Genomic DNA, 19,774 nt, shown 5'->3' on the forward strand with positions numbered 1-19,774 from the left:
GAAATTCTGTGAAAGAATGTCTGTGGTTTTCAGGATATCTCAGCAGGTAAAGGTATATCCTGCCCAGTTCAGCAACCTGAGTCTTGAACATGGAAGAAGCAGAGATGAGACTTCCCCAAGTGGTCCTTTGTTTGTTTCCTGATGCAAACACACAAGAGTCTTTGTTCGACTGGGCCAAAGACCTTCCTGATGTAACAGGATAGGAGAGCCGCCCCATGTTGTCTGCTCGACTACTGTACATATACCACAGCCAATGTGCCCACACACTATTAGTTGATGTACTTTAAATTGGAATACCTGTATATCGGTTCTGGTCCTTTCTGTTTGGTTTTAAAAAAGAAAAAATGGAGTGCTACGAATTGGGACCAAGTAGAGGACACTGTTGCTGGGGCTTACCTGCCATTGTTTTCTCTTGTGCTTCTGGTTGCTAGATCCCTGGTGTCTAGATCAACTATTCTTACGCAGATAGAGAAGTGTGGCTACTTGATAATCTTTATTAGCCCTCTTATCTATGAATTTGAATTCCTCAAGCCTTTGTCTTGTGAATTTTCTGATAGAGAATTAAAGCAGTGTTGTGCATCACTGTACTGTAAATGTGTCCTTGTTCCAGAAAGACACTAAAACTGAAGGGGATTCCTGATAGTTGGGTCTATGATGCTTTATTAAGTTGTTAAACTAAGAGCAGCCTTTGTTTGTCTGGGATCAGATTATGGTAACTAGTAAGGGACAAAGCCGGAGAGCTGGTTACCAGTCACTTAGAAAACAAAGATTTGTTTAAATGTAGATTAAGTTTTATTCCTATTTATCATGTGCAGGAAAATGGAGCTGGTTAAGTTTGAATATGGCCTAGTTATCCACGGATAAAATGTTTTCATCTTTGACTCCCTTCTACCACTTTGACTCCTGCCTGAGCCTGTCCACTTTATCCCCCATTTCCTGAATCTTACCAATCTGGTAATCTAATCTCTGATAAATAAGATTGTTTAGAGGGTCAATAAATCTCTTTAAATGTTGGCTGCTGGATGAAAGTGAGCTTAACCTGTATAAGAACTTAAGGTTCTTATTTGCTGGTTTGAAATGTCACAAAGACTAGTGCAAGTGTTGTCAAAGCAAAAGGCTCCTTAGCACCGAATTAGTCCTATTGCCCAGTTATTTGATTGGCATTTTTGTTTTAGCTCCTTGAGTCACTTGCTATATTTTGTAGAGCTTCAAATCACTGATACAGACACACACATAAATATATTTAAAATTCAAAATGACACAAAAGAACAATGGGTCGAGGAAGTAATTAAAGATAGAGACCACAAAAGAGATAATTAGAAAAGTGTCACCTCTACGCAACACCAAGTAAACATCATTGAGCAATTGAGAGACTAGAGTGAAAATGATAGCATGAACTGAGAGTTGTTAGGCGTAGGTGAGAGGATTCAGCATGTGAAGGTGCCTGCCCCAAGCCTGATGACCTAAGTTCAATTCCTGGGAACCACATAGTGGAAGAAGGGGAGAGCTGGCCTCCATTTACAAAGAAAACAACTAAGTAATAATAATTTTTTTTAAAAAATGAGCTTCTTAGGAAAGTACATTCTTAAATGTCTGTCCTAAATAGACATTGCAGTTTCCATCCATTTTTTCTTCCTCCAGATCTTTCGTTTGGACCATTGGAGAGGTGGCATCTTTAGAATGACATAGCATAGTGATATGATTCATGTCTAAAGAATCCAAAAGAAGTGTTTCTACTAAAAAATACATAACGTTGCTGGTAGCAGTGAACAAGATGCTTCTTTATATGAAGGACTTACATTAAAAGTCTTCCTCTTACTGATGGTATAGACTGTGTTTTGAAAGTCATGTTTCTGCTGAGCATGTAGTGGATACGTTTAACTTTAGGAGGCAGAGGCAGGATATAAGTGAGGACAACCTGGTGTATATAGGGAATTGGCCAGCCAAAGCTATTTAACGAGAGCATGCCAAAAGAAGAAAATAAGTCAGTCAGTCAGTCAGTCCTGCTCCTGTACATGACTTCTGTGTTTTTCCTGGCAGGTGGCATCGTTGGCTGGGCCTGGAGGACAAGTAGAAATAGAACAGAACTTTCTTAACAACAAGTTAAAGACAATCACTGCATATTTTGGTGACCTGATCAGAAGACCAGCACTTCGAAGTGCTGAGGCGTGATGCTGTAAAGCACAGAGATCATGAGGAGAGAGGATGGATGTATGGACTGACAGACAGCCTTCGAGTGGGAGACACGAGGAAGATCTTCCTAAGCTCCTTGATACTGTGTGTGCATGTGATGAAAAGCTGAGCTTTAAAGAATGCTAATGAAGTGGTTTGAGATCTTGGTAATGTTAACTGATCTGTGTTCTGTACTTTAAAACAGCATCAGGACAAGGTGATGGTGGGGGCCTGCATCCCAGCCCTTGAAAAAGATCATGAGTTCAAGGCCATGCTGTGCTGCATAACAATTCAAGGCTGGCCTGGGCTACATGCTGTCTTGCCTCAGAATAAACATCATAAAGAGTCTAGGCATATCCCTGTGCTTACATTAAGTGCATATGTGGTTGTGGGTGTTTTCATTCTTTAACTGTTTTAGTTTATCATCTTTGTGTCTGTGTAAATAATAATTGATTTTTTCAAATGCAAAGAAAAACAAAGCAGTTCTACCTACACATTTAACCCCTATTGAAATAATGTTACCAATTTAATGCTAAAACAAGAAAAGTAAAGTTCCCACCACCTTTTACTCAACTATCTAAAGCTAATCACAGTTAACAATGCTATCCTTTTTAATTTTTTATTACATTTTTATTTTGTCTGTATGTGCATGCATGTGTGTGTGTGTAGAGGTCAGAGGACAATTTGTGGGGTTCCCTTCTCTACTTACACCATGTGGGTTCCTGGGAATCAAGTTAAGGTCATCAGGCTTTATAACCTGAGCCATCCCATTGGTCCCCTGTTAATTCTTCTGGAGAAAAGATTGCATTATAGCAGTATGCTCTGGTGCACTTTCCCATGATGCACTCGCTGTTCGTTCATTGCTGTTCGTAATGGATAGTATATAAAATAAATGCTTTTGTGAGAGAAATGTATGTGAGAAAGTGTGTGTGTGTGTGTGTGTGTACACGTATGTACGTACGTGTGTACGTAGGTGTGTACGTAGGTGTGTTCGTGCACTGTACCCACTATGCCCACAGAGTCCAGGGAAGAGTGTTGGATTCCTTGGAGCTGGAGTTACAGGTGGCTGTGAGCTGCCAAGTGTAGGCACTGAGAAATGCACTTGGGTCTTCTGGAAGCAGAAGTAAGTTCTCTCTCCAGCCCAAGATGCTTTTTTTAATCAGTATTTTTACATTTCTGTTTTGGTATGGTTTGTTTTTTCAGATAATCTCACATAACCCACACTGGCCTCAACCTTTGTGTGACTGAGAGACTGAGCTCCTAGGCCCTTCTGGCTCCAGCACTGCACCTGGCTTGTCAGTGTCTGGAAGGCCATTTCAGTTCATACATGTCAATCTACCTCGTGTTCTAAACGGCAGTCTTGTATTTTATCACATGTGCATATAAAATAGTTCCCTACTGAGGCACACAGGCTGTTTTTATGGTTTTATCATTACCGATTGTTCCATACTGTCTTTCCTTACAATATTTGCTGTTGAACAAATATTTGTTGGTAAGTTTCTAGCAGTTGGACTGCTAGGCTTTTGTACATTTCAGTCTTGATAAAAAGACCAAATTGCTTCAATAAAGTTGAACTTGCTTTTAGTCATATTTATCTCAAACTTTATTTCTTTGCTTTAAGTAGAATTTCTTTTTAAAGCTTTGTGTGTATGTGGGAGTGCTGCCTATACAGATGTCCTCAGGCGCCAGAAGAGGGGTCAGATCTGCAGTTACAAGTGGTTATGAGTCCCTAAAATATGTGGCTTCTTAACTCTCCAGCACTCATCTATCTACTTAGTCATCGTGAAGTCGGTATGAAATCATGGAATATACAAGGTAATATTTTTGAAGGTTTGTTAAGATTGCAGTGTATAGTATGCCGCCATGTCACCCAGTAAGGCAGAAAATATCAGGTTAAGGTCAACAGACTGCCTTCCAAAGACAGAAACAGAGAAATCATTCAGAAAGGCACAGCAAGAGTGTGAGGCAGATGGAAATTGTTGAAAACCAGAACAGTGAACCAAAATGACGAAAGCCCAGTTAGATACAGTTGCAGCCGCAGAATATTATAAGAAGAGTTTCCCAGGACTGAGAACATGGCTCGGGGTGGTTAAGAGTGAGTACTGCTATGCAGGGGGCCTCAGTTCACTCTCCAGCACTCAGGTCAGGAAGCCCACACAGAGCTTCACTCTGATGCCATCTGGAGAGGAAACTCATTGTGTAAAACTGAGAACATGGGACAGTCAACCTAGCATATCTGGAGTCAGCTGTTTGCCATCTTCGGATGAGAGACAGCGCAGGGATGGACTCACGCAGAGGAAGAGCTGAGAGGTAGCCCCAGCAGGACGTGGAAGTAGGCCTCAGACCTCATCAGATAATAAAAGATAACAAAGAGGTCAGTAGCCCTGGCTATGCTGCCTAGTTTTATGTCAGTTAACACAAGCTCGCATCACTGCAACCGACAAAATGCCTCATAGAACAGGCTGCAGTCAGGCCTGTGAGATGTTAATTAGTGATCGATGTGAGAGGACCCAGCCCATTGTAGCTGAGGCCATCCCGGGCCTGGTGGTCAAAGTAAGATGAACAAGTAAGCAGGACTCCTCCGTGGCTTCTGCATCGCCTGCCTGGGTTCCTCCTGCAACACTGGCATTTCTGTTCTGACTTCCTTCCGTGCTGGTGTGCAATATGGCAGGATGAGCCAAGTAAACTCTTCTTCCCAGTTTGTTCTTGGTCACAGCGTATCATAGCAGTAGTAAACCTAACTAGGATACTGGGACAGAAGACTGCGGTAGACCAGTTTCTAGAGCAAGCTACCTGCCATGAGGCTCAGTGCTAACTAAGTTTAGTCCCCGTGGAAGACTTGACATCAGAGCTCCCTTACCAGCAGGGTGATGAACACTTGGCAGGTTTGGGAAGTATAAAAACACCCCTGCCTGTACAGATCTCTGATGTGCTGGCTTCCCCCACTCCCAGTGCTTAGAACCAGTCCCCAGCCGGAGCATTACCCCCTCCAACACAGTTACCTGGGGAGTCTGGGAAGAGTACAAAAGACCCTCTCCTGACCAGACTGCAGAGCTGTGTGGCCCCAGTAGGTAAAGAGAAGGTGTAGAAACAAGGCTTGTTCCAGCAGGCATCAGCCCCCTGGCAAAACGGACTTAGCCATGGTATAAGTCAGAGGAGTTCAACTGACCTTTCACCCAACCCATATGGATACCTGATAGTCTCCAGTTATCAAAGACCAAGGGAAGGAGCCACTCTAACATTTAATATTTTCACCCTTATATTTCTCTGGTTGGTTGGTTGGTTGGTTGGTTGGTTGGTTGGTTGGTTGGTTGGTTGGTAGGTTGGTGTTTTCTTTTTATTATGCTTTAAGAAGTATTTTTACTCTTTTGGTTGTTGAGGTGTTTTTGTTTCATGTGGGTGGGTGTTTTCCTTAGGTGTGTACATGTGTTGTACCAGGTACCTGTCAAGGCTAGAAGAGGGCATCAGATTCCCTAGAACTGGACTTACAGACACTTGAGGGCCATATGGGTGCTGGGAATCAAATCCTCTGTGAGAGAAGTCAGTGTTGGTGACCACAGAGCCATCTCTCCAGTGCCATATGTGAATGTGTGTTCTTAAAACTATTGAGTTCCGTTTTTACTCTCCATGCTATCGATCTAGTTTTGTTTATTCATACTTTTCATTATTAGGTAATCTTTACTTTTACTATCTTTATTTTTAAAAAAGCTTTATGCTTTCAGATTCCTTTTTTACATTTATGAATTTCCTTATTAGAAAATATCAAGTGTGTTTCTATATCTTGTGTAGTTTGATACAGTCACTGTTAGACTAGTTTTCTCGATGGCTGGTACCAGAGACTAGGTAGGAGAAGGAGCTGAGAGGAAGACAAGGCCCAGGGCCGGTAGCTCCTGTGTATGCATACCCTAAGCTCAGCCCCCTAGCACTCATGTTAAAGCCAACATAGCCACAGGTGCCTGTAACCCCAGTTATTTCCCTAGAGAGAAAAGCTGATCTTGGGAGCTCACAGCCGCCAGAGCTGGAGCTTCAGAATCAGACACTCATCTCAAGATAATAAAGAGGATGCCTTCGTGGCCTCCACATGGACGCCTCTGCACTTGGGTACTCATGGACACATAGCCCCATGAACACTAAACCTCAAAGAGACTCCCTTCAAAGAACTGGGAGGAGGCAGGGTCTCCCATCTCTGAAAGATGTCTCTGTAAGAGGCATTTAGAACCCCAAACAACACAATCAGGACGAACTTCTCCATGGTGACACAATCAAGATGTCAAAACCGCAGCGCCCGAAGAGATGGTTCACAGTTAAGAAAGCCGTGGCTGTGCTTGCAAAGGACCCGAGTTTGGTTTCCAACAGCCATGTCCAGTGGCTCACAACCTCGTGACTCCAGCTCCAGGAGACTTGACAGTCTTCTGGCCTCAAGCACCCTCTCATACATTTTTTTTTTAAGATATTTTCTAAAAACACAAACTAAAATGGCCTGGTATGTTGGCCTACACCTTTAATCCCGCCTTGGTAGGCAGGTGGCTCTCTGCGATTAAGGCCACCCTGGTCTACAAAGCCAGTTTATTTCACCTTACAACTCCCAGGTCACAGTAACTAACACACACACACACACACACACACACACACACACACACACACACACACGAAATGATCTAAAGGGAGGTGAAGGCGAGAACAAACAGGTAATATATGATATGTCACGAAGGCATCAGAAAGGACTGTTTGTGGGGGGACCAACCTGAGCAACAGGGCCCCCCAGTGGGGAAGTAAATAACAGCAAATATGCTATGTGGTAGATAATAATGCTAAACAAAGTGTCACAATAAAGCCCAACTGTTTGATAATTTTAAAAGATTATACTCAGTGAAGAAGGCTCAGTGTTTACGGCTCCCGCAGAAGAACCATATGGTGACTCATAACTGTCTGTGACTCTAGTTCCATAGTTTCAAAGCTCTCCTTTGTCCTCCATGGACGCACACACACCCATGGTGCACATATGCACATGCGTGCAAAACACTCAGATGATAAAATATGTCTTAAAGCATCTCTAAAGGGTATGGTAGTAAAAGCAAGAAATGCGTTCACATTTATTAAGTCGGAGATTGTCGGCGGGTCTCCGTAACCTCTGTAAGGTTTTCCTTCTGACTGGGATCGACTTAGGGGAAATGAACCTAGTGGGGAGATTTTGAGTGGTTCTGGAAGGCCAGGAACATGGCTATTTGAGCAGTGCACATTCAGTCACACTGTGCTTACATTCACTGCAGCCCCGGCCTGTGTCCTGAGACGAAAACAACAAAACCGTGATGCTGTCGCATCACAAAGCAGCACTCTGGAGACTGTTTTGAAAGTGTCGCCACTGCGCTCGGTTGCCTTGGCACACAAGCCGTCGAACTGCTCATTAATGAGCAAATGTCCTTTTACTTTCATTTGAAACATCAAGTCTGTCAGTATTCTCCATATCCCTTATACAGCAGTTTTGAATAATACCTTTAATGTTCAACAATAATTCTGCACAGGAAACCTAGCACTGACAGGGTAACACGGGGGAAAAGCAGGTTGCAAAGGTCTCCCCTTATTTTTAGCTTTTTGTCACACCCTCTCACGCATGTGTGCCTTTTTACAGTGTATGTTCTTGTTTGTCTTCCTGAACACGTGTCTCAAATGTGTGTAGAGCAAGAAGTCTGCCCAGAACTAGAGTGTTCCTGTACACAGACCACACTGGGGCGGGGGGCAGGGACTCGTTTATATCATTAGTGCTTGGCAAGAAACGTCCTCTATTGTGTGACGCTTGTTCAAATAAAAATTTAATGAGAAGATAAATATGTAAAAATGGATTAAAAATAAAACACTGAGCCAGCAAGAGCCGCTGATCAAGGCATTTGCTGCCAACACTCCTGGATGCTGGGATTACTGCCTGAGGCTGCTACATCATTTTATATTAAGGGAATTAATTTTCCCTTATTAATTTCCCTGACTAATTTGAAGTCTGGTAAGCGTGTGTGTGTATGTGCATGTGTGTCTGTGTGTGCCTGTGTGTGTGTGTGTATTTGGGTGTGTATCTGTGTATGTGTGTTTGTATGTGTGTGTACAATCATCCTACTGAAATATTTTCAGTGATGGTAATGGCTCTCAATTGTTTCATGTTACTTTTCTAAATAGGTTTCGGTGTCCACAACCATTTGTCTATTCACATACCCATTCATTTCTATTCTTTTTCATTGCATTTGTTAGGATGTTGCAAATCTTGTAATAATGAGCCTCTTTTCTGGCTTTTGCTATCTAAAATGGTTTTGGTGGTGGTGGTGGTGATTTGGAGGAAGTTTTCACTTACTGTATAAAATCTAAGTCACTTTAAATTTTCAAATTACTTAATAATCTGCACAAATCCTATTATATCAAGTTGTATAGTTTTAATCCACTACTGTGTTTTATGTGAAAAATGACTTTGCCTTATTCAGTTTATACTACTTTGGTTTGGCTCAGTTTGTTTCCTTTGCCTGGTTTTAGTAGCCAACTTTGACTGTTCTAGACGAATGCTTGGACAGTCTTTCTCTTCCTTTTTATATTTCGTGTGTGTGAACATTTCGCCTGTGTGGATAGATGTGTACTACATCCATGCCTGGTGCCTGTGGAGGTCAAAAGAAAGTGTCAAATCTCTTGGGATTGAAGTTACAGAGGGTTGTAGGCTGCCATGTGGGTGCTGGAAATGGAATCTGTGTCCTCTGTGGGAGTAACCGACTCTAAACGACTCTAAACGACTGAGCCAAGTCTCCAGGTCCAGTCTTTCATTTCCTTACGAGTTGTATCTGTTCATTGACTTCGTGGTGCAGTTCTAGGAACGCTGGGTCTGGCACCTTCTGGGGCAAGATATTCTGACTACAGGGATTTGGTTTCACTCTGTGTTTTCTGTGATTTTAAAGGTTAGCCAGTCCTGCTAGGACACAGTTCAACCTCAGACTCCTGGTTCTCCTTCAGCCACATGCCCACCATACCCTGCTGATCTTTTGATTTACATTTTTAATGCCTTCATGAGTTTTTAAAATAAGTTGTGATTCCCTCAAATATACCCTATTTTGTTTGGTTTTTGTCTTTTGAGATCACATTTTGATTGAGTACTTGATGATGGTATTTTCTTTAATTCTTCCTTTAAATGTTTCACTTTGGAATAACTTCTAACATAAAAAATGCAAAAACAGCATAAAATATCTTTATGTATTTCACTCATCTTCCTAAATATTAGTGAATATCAGTATCTTATGTCAAGTTACTCACAATGAATGATTCCTAGTGTCATCACCCACCATCAGAATGTTGCCACGTCACGTCCATGGAAGGAGGAGAGGGGTGATGAGATTCGGCCTATGCACGTGCTCTTCCCGCAGCCTGTATTCCAAGCTCTACTGAACTATTTTAAGTCAAATGATTTTTTAATGCTAACCTTAACCAGTAACTATGATGGTTTGTCTGTGCTCAGCCCAGGGAGTGGTACTGTTGGGAGGTGTGGCCTTGTTTGAGTAGGTGTGGCCGTGTGGGTGTGGGCATTAATACCATTGCTCTAGTTTCCAGGGAGCCAGTATTCTGTTAGCAGCTGTCAGACGAAGATGTAGGACTCTTAGCTTCTCCTGCACCATGCCTGCTTAGCTGCTGCCATGTTCCTGCCTTGATGATAATGGACTGAACTTCTGAACCTGTAAACCAGCCCCAGTTAAATGTTGTCCTTCTAAGAGTTGCCTTAGTAATGGTATCTGCTCACAGTAGTAAAACCCTAACTAAGACAAGTAACAGACTATCAAATATCACACAAAAGGGAAAAATCATTCTTTTTTATATTCATGTGTGTTTCTTACTTTGGGTTTAATCCACTCAGGTTTCTCAGGGTATCCCTGGAGCTTGACACACCAGAACTAGTAGAGTACTCGGACTCTGACAGCCCCACTTCTTCCTATCCCTCACAGCAAGGGCTACAGAATTACTTAACTCTATTTTGTTCTTTTCACTTAAATTGATGTTCTTTACATTATGTTTCTATCAAACATGCTGAAATACTTAAATAATCACTTTCACAAAGATATGCTAGTATGTAAATCTTTTTTCTTCTCCCTAAATTAATATACATTAAATGTATAGGCTTATCAAGCACTGCTAAGCCTTCGGGATTCACAATTCCAATGAAAACAACCTTCACATGTCAGTTTGTATCTCACGATGAACAATTTAAGAATTGTCACATCCAGGGCTGGTCTGTTGAAATAGAAACAGTTTTCCTGGTCACGGGCTCTCCTGTTATCAGTTCATCGTGTCAAAGCAAAGCACTAAACACTAGATGGCATGGAGACCTATGAACAGCTCGCCTCCAGCACTGGCCTGAAGCTCAAGAAACCAGGTAAGTCCCTGGCACTCCACACACCACTTGCAGCCCAGGCAGCCGTGCAATGCCCTGTGCCTCTGGTGTGCTGTTTGAGTTGTATGTCAGCTGTCACTCTCTATTGCTCCTTTGGTCACTGACTTGATTGACCTAACCTGTCTGTTTGGCCTTTGCTCTTGATCTAGTCTGATTCACTCCCCTTGTGACTAACTCCTGAAAGTCTATCCTAAGGAAATGGATGCATATATCTGAAGATATTCAACATATATAAGGCAATTTTGGAAGCCAAAAGATCGCCTGAGGAAGACTGGCCAAGCATATAATCTCCAGTCAGTGTATCAGTGTTTGGGCATTTTATTTTGTGGCCATTGAGACCATGGAATCGCATCTGTTTACAATGTGAACAGTTCCTAAGAATCTGTCACATTCTGTGGCATGTATGGCACTATCAGCTCTTCTTAAGGAACGGGATACATCTTTGTGGTTGAATGGAGTATGACTGATGTTCACCCAGCCTCTTTAGAGCCAGCACGTTTGAATTGTCCAGTGGACATCTTGTTCAACCTTGAGCACCTAAGAGATCCACAGGAATTGAAGAGGTTCCTCCAACTTCTAGTCCAGTATCACAACCCTTGTGGCAGTTTTTTATTTTGTCTGTGCCTCACTGCACAAACACAGAAACCGATGCTAGAAAATATGTGCTTTCCGTGGAGTGGTCCCATGCTCACCTTAGAAAAACGTAAACCAATTTGGCACAATCATGATTCATCTCTCCAGAACTGAACTTTTCAAAAAGCTTTTCACATTTGTTGTTGTTCTTTTGCTTTCATGGTTTCTTTTGGGCTTCTTCTTCTTCTTCTTCTTGTTATTTTGAGGCAGCGTTTCACAATGTAAGCTCTCCTGGACTGACCTTATGTAAGGGTCTGAAAATCATTGAAGAAAGGCCCCAGACTCAGATGTTATGCAAAAACAAAGAGCATTTATTATGCAAAAACAACCAACATGTGGGAGTCAGCTATTCTCTAAAATGGTGACCCAGACAAAGGCACACAGGCCTTCTTATAGGGGACCGGGGGAACTCTCTAAAAGGAGTAAGTAATCTAAAATTTCATTGGTAGGTGTTAGAGGGTCACAGGTGATCAGTGGTCTGCATTCCTACGTCATGAACATTCAACCATATGATAAAATAGGGCTGCCCAGTGCTGATGGCCCATTCTGAGATATTTCCCCATTTTTTGTGGTTTTTCCCCAGGCTCTTCTTTGCCGGGGGTTTTTATGATCTTGTTCTGAATTTTATGGTCTGTTCCTACAACTGGTGTCTTATGACAGTTACTGGGACACATGGTGTATTCCTGAAGCTGGTTCTTTCTGGCCTTTTTTGAAATCAGACCTCATCATTAAATGGAGACAAATGGGGTCCTTAAATGGAGACAAATGAGATTTATGCTGCCCTTTCACTTACAGAGATCCACCTGCCTCTGCCTCTGCCTCTGCCTCTGCCTCTGCCTCTGCCTCAGCCTCTGCCTCTGCTATTCCAAAGCAGAACTTATAGAATTCTTTGAAAAAGTGACATAATTATTGTAAAAATTCATGTTTCCTTCTTTAAAAACATGATTAATGCCTATATGAAACGAGTTGTATATGAGAATACTAAGGAATTCTCTCTTCAGCTAATTATCACAGAGAGAAACACTAAGTCATGCATGTTTAACTGCCTTTTGTGAAGCACTTATTTTAAATTCATTTAATTTCAGGTAAAACATGTTTCCTTTGTTTCGTGAAATGTATTTGTAAACACTCACGACATTGATGATTTTCTTTGTTCCTCTACATGAATAAAGCAATTCCAAAGAAGAACATATAGAATTCTTGGAGAAAGTGACATAAGTTTTGTAAAAAATTCATGTTTCCTTCTTAAAAACACATGTGTAATGCCTACATAAAACTAGTTGTAGACTGAACTGAACCAGTCCCACAATTCGCTGCACCCAAATCCCATAGGGGAGAGAGCTGGACTCTCAGAAGTGTGGACAATCCTGAGAGCTCAGGAGAGACCTCCACTTCTGCTCACACTCCTGGCCTAAGAGGAACCTGCCTAGTGGCCTCTGGATGCAGGAACATAGAAACAGTCAGTGGCAGAAACCTGCTGATTTCTGCCCGTGCCCAGAACTGAACTGAACTGAAACAGTCCTACAACTCCCTGCATAAAAATCCCTTGGGGGAAAGAGCTGGACCCTCAGGAGTGCTGAAAATCCTGAGAGCTCAGAGGAGACAACTATTTCTGCTCACATTCCTGACTCAAAAGAAACCTGCCTAGTGCCCTCTGGGCCCTCTAGGCACAGGGACCTAGGAGGAGTCAGGGGCAGGACCCTTCAGGTTTCTGCCTTTGCAAAGAGGTGAAAGACAGTTGCCAGAAGGGCCTACTAGCCTGAGACCAACTCCTCTGTGCCAAGCAACCTACCTGGAGACTTCAGGTCACACCATCGTAGGAGCAGCAATCTGCTCCCAGATCAGGCTAAAAGAAAACAGGTCTACAAGAGTGCTGACACACAGGCCTACAGGAGTGTCAAGTCACTGTCAGATACAGCAAAACAAGCTAACACCAGAGACAACCTGGTGGCAAGAGGAAGTTCAGGAAACTAAGCAGCAGAAACTTGGCATCATCAGGATCCAGTTCTCCCACCGAAGCAAATACTGGATATCCAAACACAGTAGAAATGCCAGATTTGGACTTAAAATCACATTTCATGATGATGATAGAGGACTTTAAGAAGGACTTAAATAACTCCCTTAAAGAATTACAGAACAGCACAGGTAAAGAAGTAGAAGCTCTTAAAGGGGAAACACAAAAATCCCTTAAAGAATTATAGGAAAACGAACCAAACAGGTGAGGGAATTGAACAAAACCAACCAAGATTTAAAAGTGGAAATAGAAACAATAAAGAAAGCACAAAGGGAGACAACCATGGGCATAGAAAACCTAGGAAAGAGATCAGGAGTCATAGATGTAAGCATCACCAACAGAATATAAGAGATAGAAGAGAGAATCTCAGGGGCAGAAGATACCATAGAAAACATCGACACAACCATCGAAGATAATGTAAAATGCAAAACATCCAGGAAATCTATGACACAATGAGAAGATCAAACCTAAAGATAATAGGAATAGAAGACAGTGAAGACTCCCAATTTAAAGGGCTAGTAAATATATTCAACAAAATTATAGAAGAAAACTTCCTAAACATAAAGAAAGAGATGCCTGTGAATATGCAAGACACCTACAGAACTCTAAATTGATTGGACAAAAAAAAGAAATTCCCCGTCGTCATATAATAGTCAAAACCAAAGCACAAAACACAAAAAGAATATTAAAAGCAGTAAGGGAAAAAAGGGCAAGTAACATAAAGGCAGCCCTATCAGAATTACACCAGACTTCTCACCAGAGACTATGAAAGCCAGAAGATCCTGGGCAGATGTCATACAGACCCTAAGAGAACACAAATACTCAGCAAAACTCTCAATTAACATAGATGGAGAAACCAAGATATTCCATGACAAAACCAAATTTACACAATATCTTTCTATAAACCCAGCCCTACAAAGGATAATAGATGGAAAACTCCAACACAGGAAGGAAACTACACTCTAGAAAAAGCAAGAAAGTGATCTCCTTACAACAAAACCAAAAGAAGAGAGACACAAAACATAATTCCACCTCTAATAACAAAAATAACAGGAAGCAACAATCAATATTCCTTAATATTTCTTAACATCAGTGGACTCAATTCCCCAATAAAAACACATAAAACACATAGACTAACCGATTGGATATGCAATGAGGACCCAGCATTCTGCTGCATACTGCAAACAACCTCAGAGACAAAGACAGACACTACCTCAGAGTAAATGGCTGGAAAACAATTTTCCAAGAAAACTGTCTGAAGAAGCAAGCTGGAGTATCCATTCTAGTAGCAAATAAAATGAACTTTCAACCAAAAGTTATCATAAAAGATAAAGAAGGACACTTCATATACATCAAAGGAAAAATCCACCAAGATGAGCTCTCAATCCTGAATATCTATGCTCCAAATGCAAGGGTATCTACATTCATAAAAGAAATCTTACTAAATCTCAAAGCACACATTGTACCTCACACAATAATAGTAGGAGATTTCAACACCCCACTCTCATCAATGGACAGATCATGGAAAGAGAAATTAAACACAGACACAGTGAAACTAACAGAAGTTATGAACCAAATGAATTTAAAAGGTATTTATAGAACATTTCATCCTAAAACAAAAGAATATACCTTCTTCTCAGCCGGTCATGTGACCTTCTCCAAAATTGACCATGTAATCAATCACAAAACAGGTCTCAACAGATACAAGGAGATTGAAATAATCCCATGCATCCTATCAGATCACCACAGAGTAAGGTTGGCCTTCAATAACAATAACGACAGAAAGCCCACATACACATGGAAGTTGGACAATGCTCTACTCATTGATAATTTGGTGTAGAAAGAAAGAAATTAAAAACTTTTTAGAATTTAATGAAAATGAAGGCACAACATACCCAAACATATGGGACACAGTGAAAGCAGTGCTCAGAGGAAAACTCAGAGCTCTGAGTGCCTGCAAAAAGAAATAGGAGACAGCATACATCAGCAGCTTGACAGCACACCTAAAAGCTCTAGAACAAAAAGCAACAAATACACCCAAGTGGACAAGAAGACAGAAAATAATCAAACTCAAGGAATGAAATCAACAAAGTAGAAAAAAAAAGGACTATACAAAAGTCAAGAAAAGGAGCTGCTTCTTTGAGAAAATCAACAAGATAGATAAACCCTTAGCCAGATTAACCAGCGGGCACAGAGAGTATCCAAATTAACAAAATCAGAAACGAAAAGGGAGACATAACACCAGAATCTGAGGAAATTCAAAAATCACCAGATACTACTACAAAAGCCTTTATTATACAAAACTGGAAAATCTTGAGGAAATGGACAATTTTCTAGACAGATACCATGTACCAAAGTTATATCAAAATCAGATAAACCATCTAAACAATACCATAACTCCTAAAGAAATAGAAGCAGTTAGTAAAAGTCTCCCAACCAAAAAGATCCCAGAACCATATCAGTTTAGTGGAGAATTCTATCAGACCTTCATAGAAGACCTAACAGTAATATTGTCCAAACTATTCTACAAAATAGTAACAGAAGGAACACTACCCAATTTCTTCTATGAAGTCACAATTATGCTTATGCGTAAACCACACAAAGACCAACAAAGAGAACTTCAGACCAATTTCCCTTATTAATATTGACACAAAAATACTCAATAAAATTCTCGCAAACCAAACCCAAGAATCTTCCATCATGATCAAATAGGCTTCATCCCTGGGATGCAGGGATGGTTCAATATATGGAAATCCATCAACATAATAATCCACTATATAAACAAACTCAAAGAAAAAGTCACATGATCATTTCATTAGATGCTGAGAAAGCATTTGACAAAATTCAACACCCCTTCATGATAAAAGTCCTGGAAAGAACAGGAATTCAAGGCCCATACCCAAACATAGTAAAAGCAATATACAGCAAACCAGTAGCTAACATCAAACTAAATAGAGAGAAACTTGAAGCAATACCACTAAAATCAGGGACTAGACAAGGCTGACCACTTTCTCCCTACTTATTCAATATAGTACTCGAAGTCCTAGCCAGAGCAATCAGACAGCAAAAGGAGGTCAAAGGGAAACAGATTGGAAAAGAAGAATTCAAAATATCACTATTTGCAGATGATATGATAGTATACTTAAGTGACTCAAAAGTTCCAACAGAAAACTACTTAGCCTGATAAACAACTTCAACAAAGTGGCTGGGTATAAAATGAACTCAATAAATCATTAGCTTTCCTCTACTCATAGGATAAACAGGCTGAGAAAGAATTATGGAAATGGCACCCTTCAAAATAGTCCCAAATAACATAAAATACCTCGTTGTGACTCTAGCCAAGCAAGTGAAAGATCTGTATGACAAGAACTTCAAGTCTAAAGAATGAAATTGAAGACGTCAGAAGATGGGAAGACCTCCAATGCTCATGGATTGGCAGGATGAGTGTTGTAAAAAGTGAATATTTTGCCAAAAGCAATCTACAGATTCAACACAATCCCCATAAAAATTCCAACTCAATTCTTCATAGAATTAGAGCTATTTGCAAATTCATTTGGAATAACAAATCTCAGTATAGCAAAAACTATCCTCGACAATAAAAGAACTTCTGGGGGAATCACCATCTCTGACCTCAAGCAGTATTACAGAGCAATAGTGATAAAAACTGCATGGTATTGGTACAGGTACAGAGACAGGCAGGTAGATCAGTGGAATAGAATTGAAGACCCAGAAATGAACCCACACACCTATGGTCACCTGACTTTGACAAAGGAGCTAAAACCATCCAATGGAAAAAAGATAGCATTTTCAACAAGTGGTGCTGGTTCACCCGGAGGTCAGCATGTAGAAGAATGCAGATCGATCCATTCTTATCACCATGTACAGAGCTTAAGTCCAGGTGGATCAAGGACCTCCATATCAAACCAGATACACTCAAACTAATAGAAGAAAAAGTGGGGAAGGGCCTCGATCACATGGGCACTGGGGAAAATTTCCTGAACAAAACACCAATGGCTTATGCTCTAAGATCAAAAATTGACAAATGGGACCTCATAAAACTGCAAAGTTTCTGTAAGGCAAAGGACACTGTCATTAGGACAAAATGACAACCAACAGATTGGGAAAAGATCTTTACCAATCCTACATCTGATAGGGGGCTAATATCCAAAATATACAAAGAACTCAAGAGGTTAGACTCCAGAGAATCAAATAACCCTATTAAAAATGGGGTACAGAGCTAAACAAAGAATTCTCAGCTGAGGAATATCACATGATAGAGAAGTATGTAAAGAAATGTTCAACGTCCTTGGTAATCAGAGAAATGCAAATCAAAACAACTCTGAGATTCTACCTCACACCAGTCAGAATGGTTAAAATCAAAAACCTCAGTGACAACAGTTACTGGTGTGGATGTGGAGAAAGAGGAACACTCCTCCATTGTTGGTGGGATTGCAGACTGGTACAACCACTCTGGAAATCAGTCTGAAGGTTCCTCAAAAAATTGGACATTGCACTACCTGAGGTCCCAGCTGTACCTCTCTTGGGCATATAACCAAAAGATGCCCCAATATATAACAAGGAAGAAGGAAGGCCAAAATGTGGATGGTTCAGTCCTTCTTACAATGGGGAACAAATATATTCATAGGAAGGAATATGGAGACAAAGTTTGGAGCAGAGACTGAAGGAATGGCCATTCAGAGCCTACCCTCACATGGGTACACAGCCCACTTATATACAGCCACCAAAACTAGATAAGATTGATGAACCCAAGAAATGTAGCTGACAGGAGCCTGATATAGCTTCTCCTGAGAGACTCAGCCAGAGCATGTCAAATACAGAGGTGAATGCTAGCAGCAAATGATTGAACTGAGAACGGGGTTCCCGTTGGAGGAATTATAGAAAGGACTTGAAAGAGCTGAAGGGGCTTGCAACCCCATAAGAACAACAATGCCAACCAACCAGAGCTCCCAGGGACTAAACCCCTACCCAAAGAGTACACATGGGCACACCCATGGCTCCAGCTGCATATGTAGCAGAGGATAGCCTTGTTGGGCACCAATTGGAGGAGAAGCCCTTGGTCCTGTCAAGGTTGGACCCCCAGTGTAGAGGAATGCCGGGGAAGGTGCAGGAAGGAGGGGTGGTTGGGGAGAGGGAATACCCTCATAGAAGAAGGGAGGGTGATGGGATAAAGGGCTTATGGCTGGGAAAGTGGAACGGGAATAACACTTGAAATGTAAATAAAAATACCCAGTAAAAAAAAAAAAAGAAGTAAAAGAAAAAGGAGCCAGGTATATACTGCTGCTTCCTCCTGATCACAGAACTCATGGAGGGTGAGAGATGAGGATCTGAAGTTCCACATCATCCATGGCTATACAGCAGGTTTGAAGCCAGCCTGGGCTACATGAGACCCTACCTCAGGAAAACAATGTATAAGTTAATTAACTAATTAAAAATTGGAGACTATAAAAAAACTAGTTGTATATGAAAAGAATAAGAAATTATCTCTTAGCTAAATATCACTTCGAGAAAAACTAAGGTATGCACGTTAACTGTCTTTTGGGAAGTGTTTATTCTACAGTCCTTTACTTTCCGGTGAAACATATTGAATTGTGTTCTTTGAAATGTATCTGTGTAAATTCATTACGCCAATGATTTACATTGTTCTTCGATGTGAGTGAAGCAACTCCGAAGCAGAACTTCCAGAATTCTTTGAGAAAGTCACATAATTTTTGTAACAATTCATGTTTCCTTCGTAAAAACCACGGCTAATGCCTATTCAAAACTACTTGCGTATGAGAATAGTGAGGAATTCTCTCCGGCTAATTATCACTGAGAGAAACACTAAGCCGTCCACGTTTAACTGCCTTTGAGAAGGACTTCTTTTAAATTCATGCTCTTTCAGGTAAAGCCTTTGTTTCTGAAATGTATTTGTGAAAACTCATGACCTTCACGATGTGCTTCACTCTTCCGCGTGAATAAAGAAATCCCAAAGCAAAACTTCCAGCACTCATTGAGAAAGTGACATGATATTTGTAAAAAAAATCCATGTTTCCTTCTTTAAAACACAGGTTTAATGCCTATATAAAACTATTAGTACAGAATAATAAGGAATTCTCTCTTAAGCTAATTATCGCTGGGAGAAACAATAAGGTATGCACATTTGACTGTTGTTTCAGAAGCGTTTATCTTAAATTCATTTACTTTCGGGTAAAATGTATTGCCCTGTGTTCTTTGAAATGTATCTGTGTAAATTCATTATGTGAATCGTTTACTTTGTTCTTTTCCAAAAGTAAAACAACTCCAAAGCAGAACGTACTGAATTCATTGAGAAAGTCATGTAATTTTTGTAAACACTCATGTTTCCTTCTTAAAAAATATGGCTAATGCCTATACAAAACTAGTTGTTTATGAAAATACTAAATAATTCTCTTTTCAGCTAATTTTCACAGAGAGAAACACTAAAGCATGCACATTTAACTACCTTTTGACTAGCAGCCTTCAGATGAAGATGTAGAACTCTTAGCTTCTCCTGCACCATGCCTGCCTGG

General features: G+C 40.8%; 1 protein-coding gene across 3 annotated transcripts in view; it reads left to right on the forward strand.

Annotated features, from left to right (window-relative positions):
• Tgs1 (trimethylguanosine synthase 1) overlaps positions 1 to 3,770 on the forward strand; it is a 33,526-nt gene extending 29,756 nt beyond the window's left edge. For 2 of the 3 annotated variants that reach the window (XM_039109760.2, XM_063287525.1), the window contains exon 13: positions 2,041 to 3,760. In XM_039109760.2, coding sequence (XP_038965688.1) covers positions 2,041 to 2,172 — 132 coding nt within the window. In that variant the 3' untranslated portion in view covers positions 2,173 to 3,760. Of the gene's footprint in view, positions 1 to 2,040 lie in introns of all 3 variants that reach the window. The other variant, NM_001107904.1, reaches the window with a different exon arrangement.
• The last annotated feature ends 16,004 nt before the right edge of the window (positions 3,771 to 19,774 follow it).

The sequence above is a fragment of the Rattus norvegicus genome, chromosome 5 (assembly GCF_036323735.1).
Source record: "Rattus norvegicus strain BN/NHsdMcwi chromosome 5, GRCr8, whole genome shotgun sequence".
Classification (NCBI taxonomy): Eukaryota; Metazoa; Chordata; class Mammalia; order Rodentia; family Muridae; genus Rattus; species Rattus norvegicus.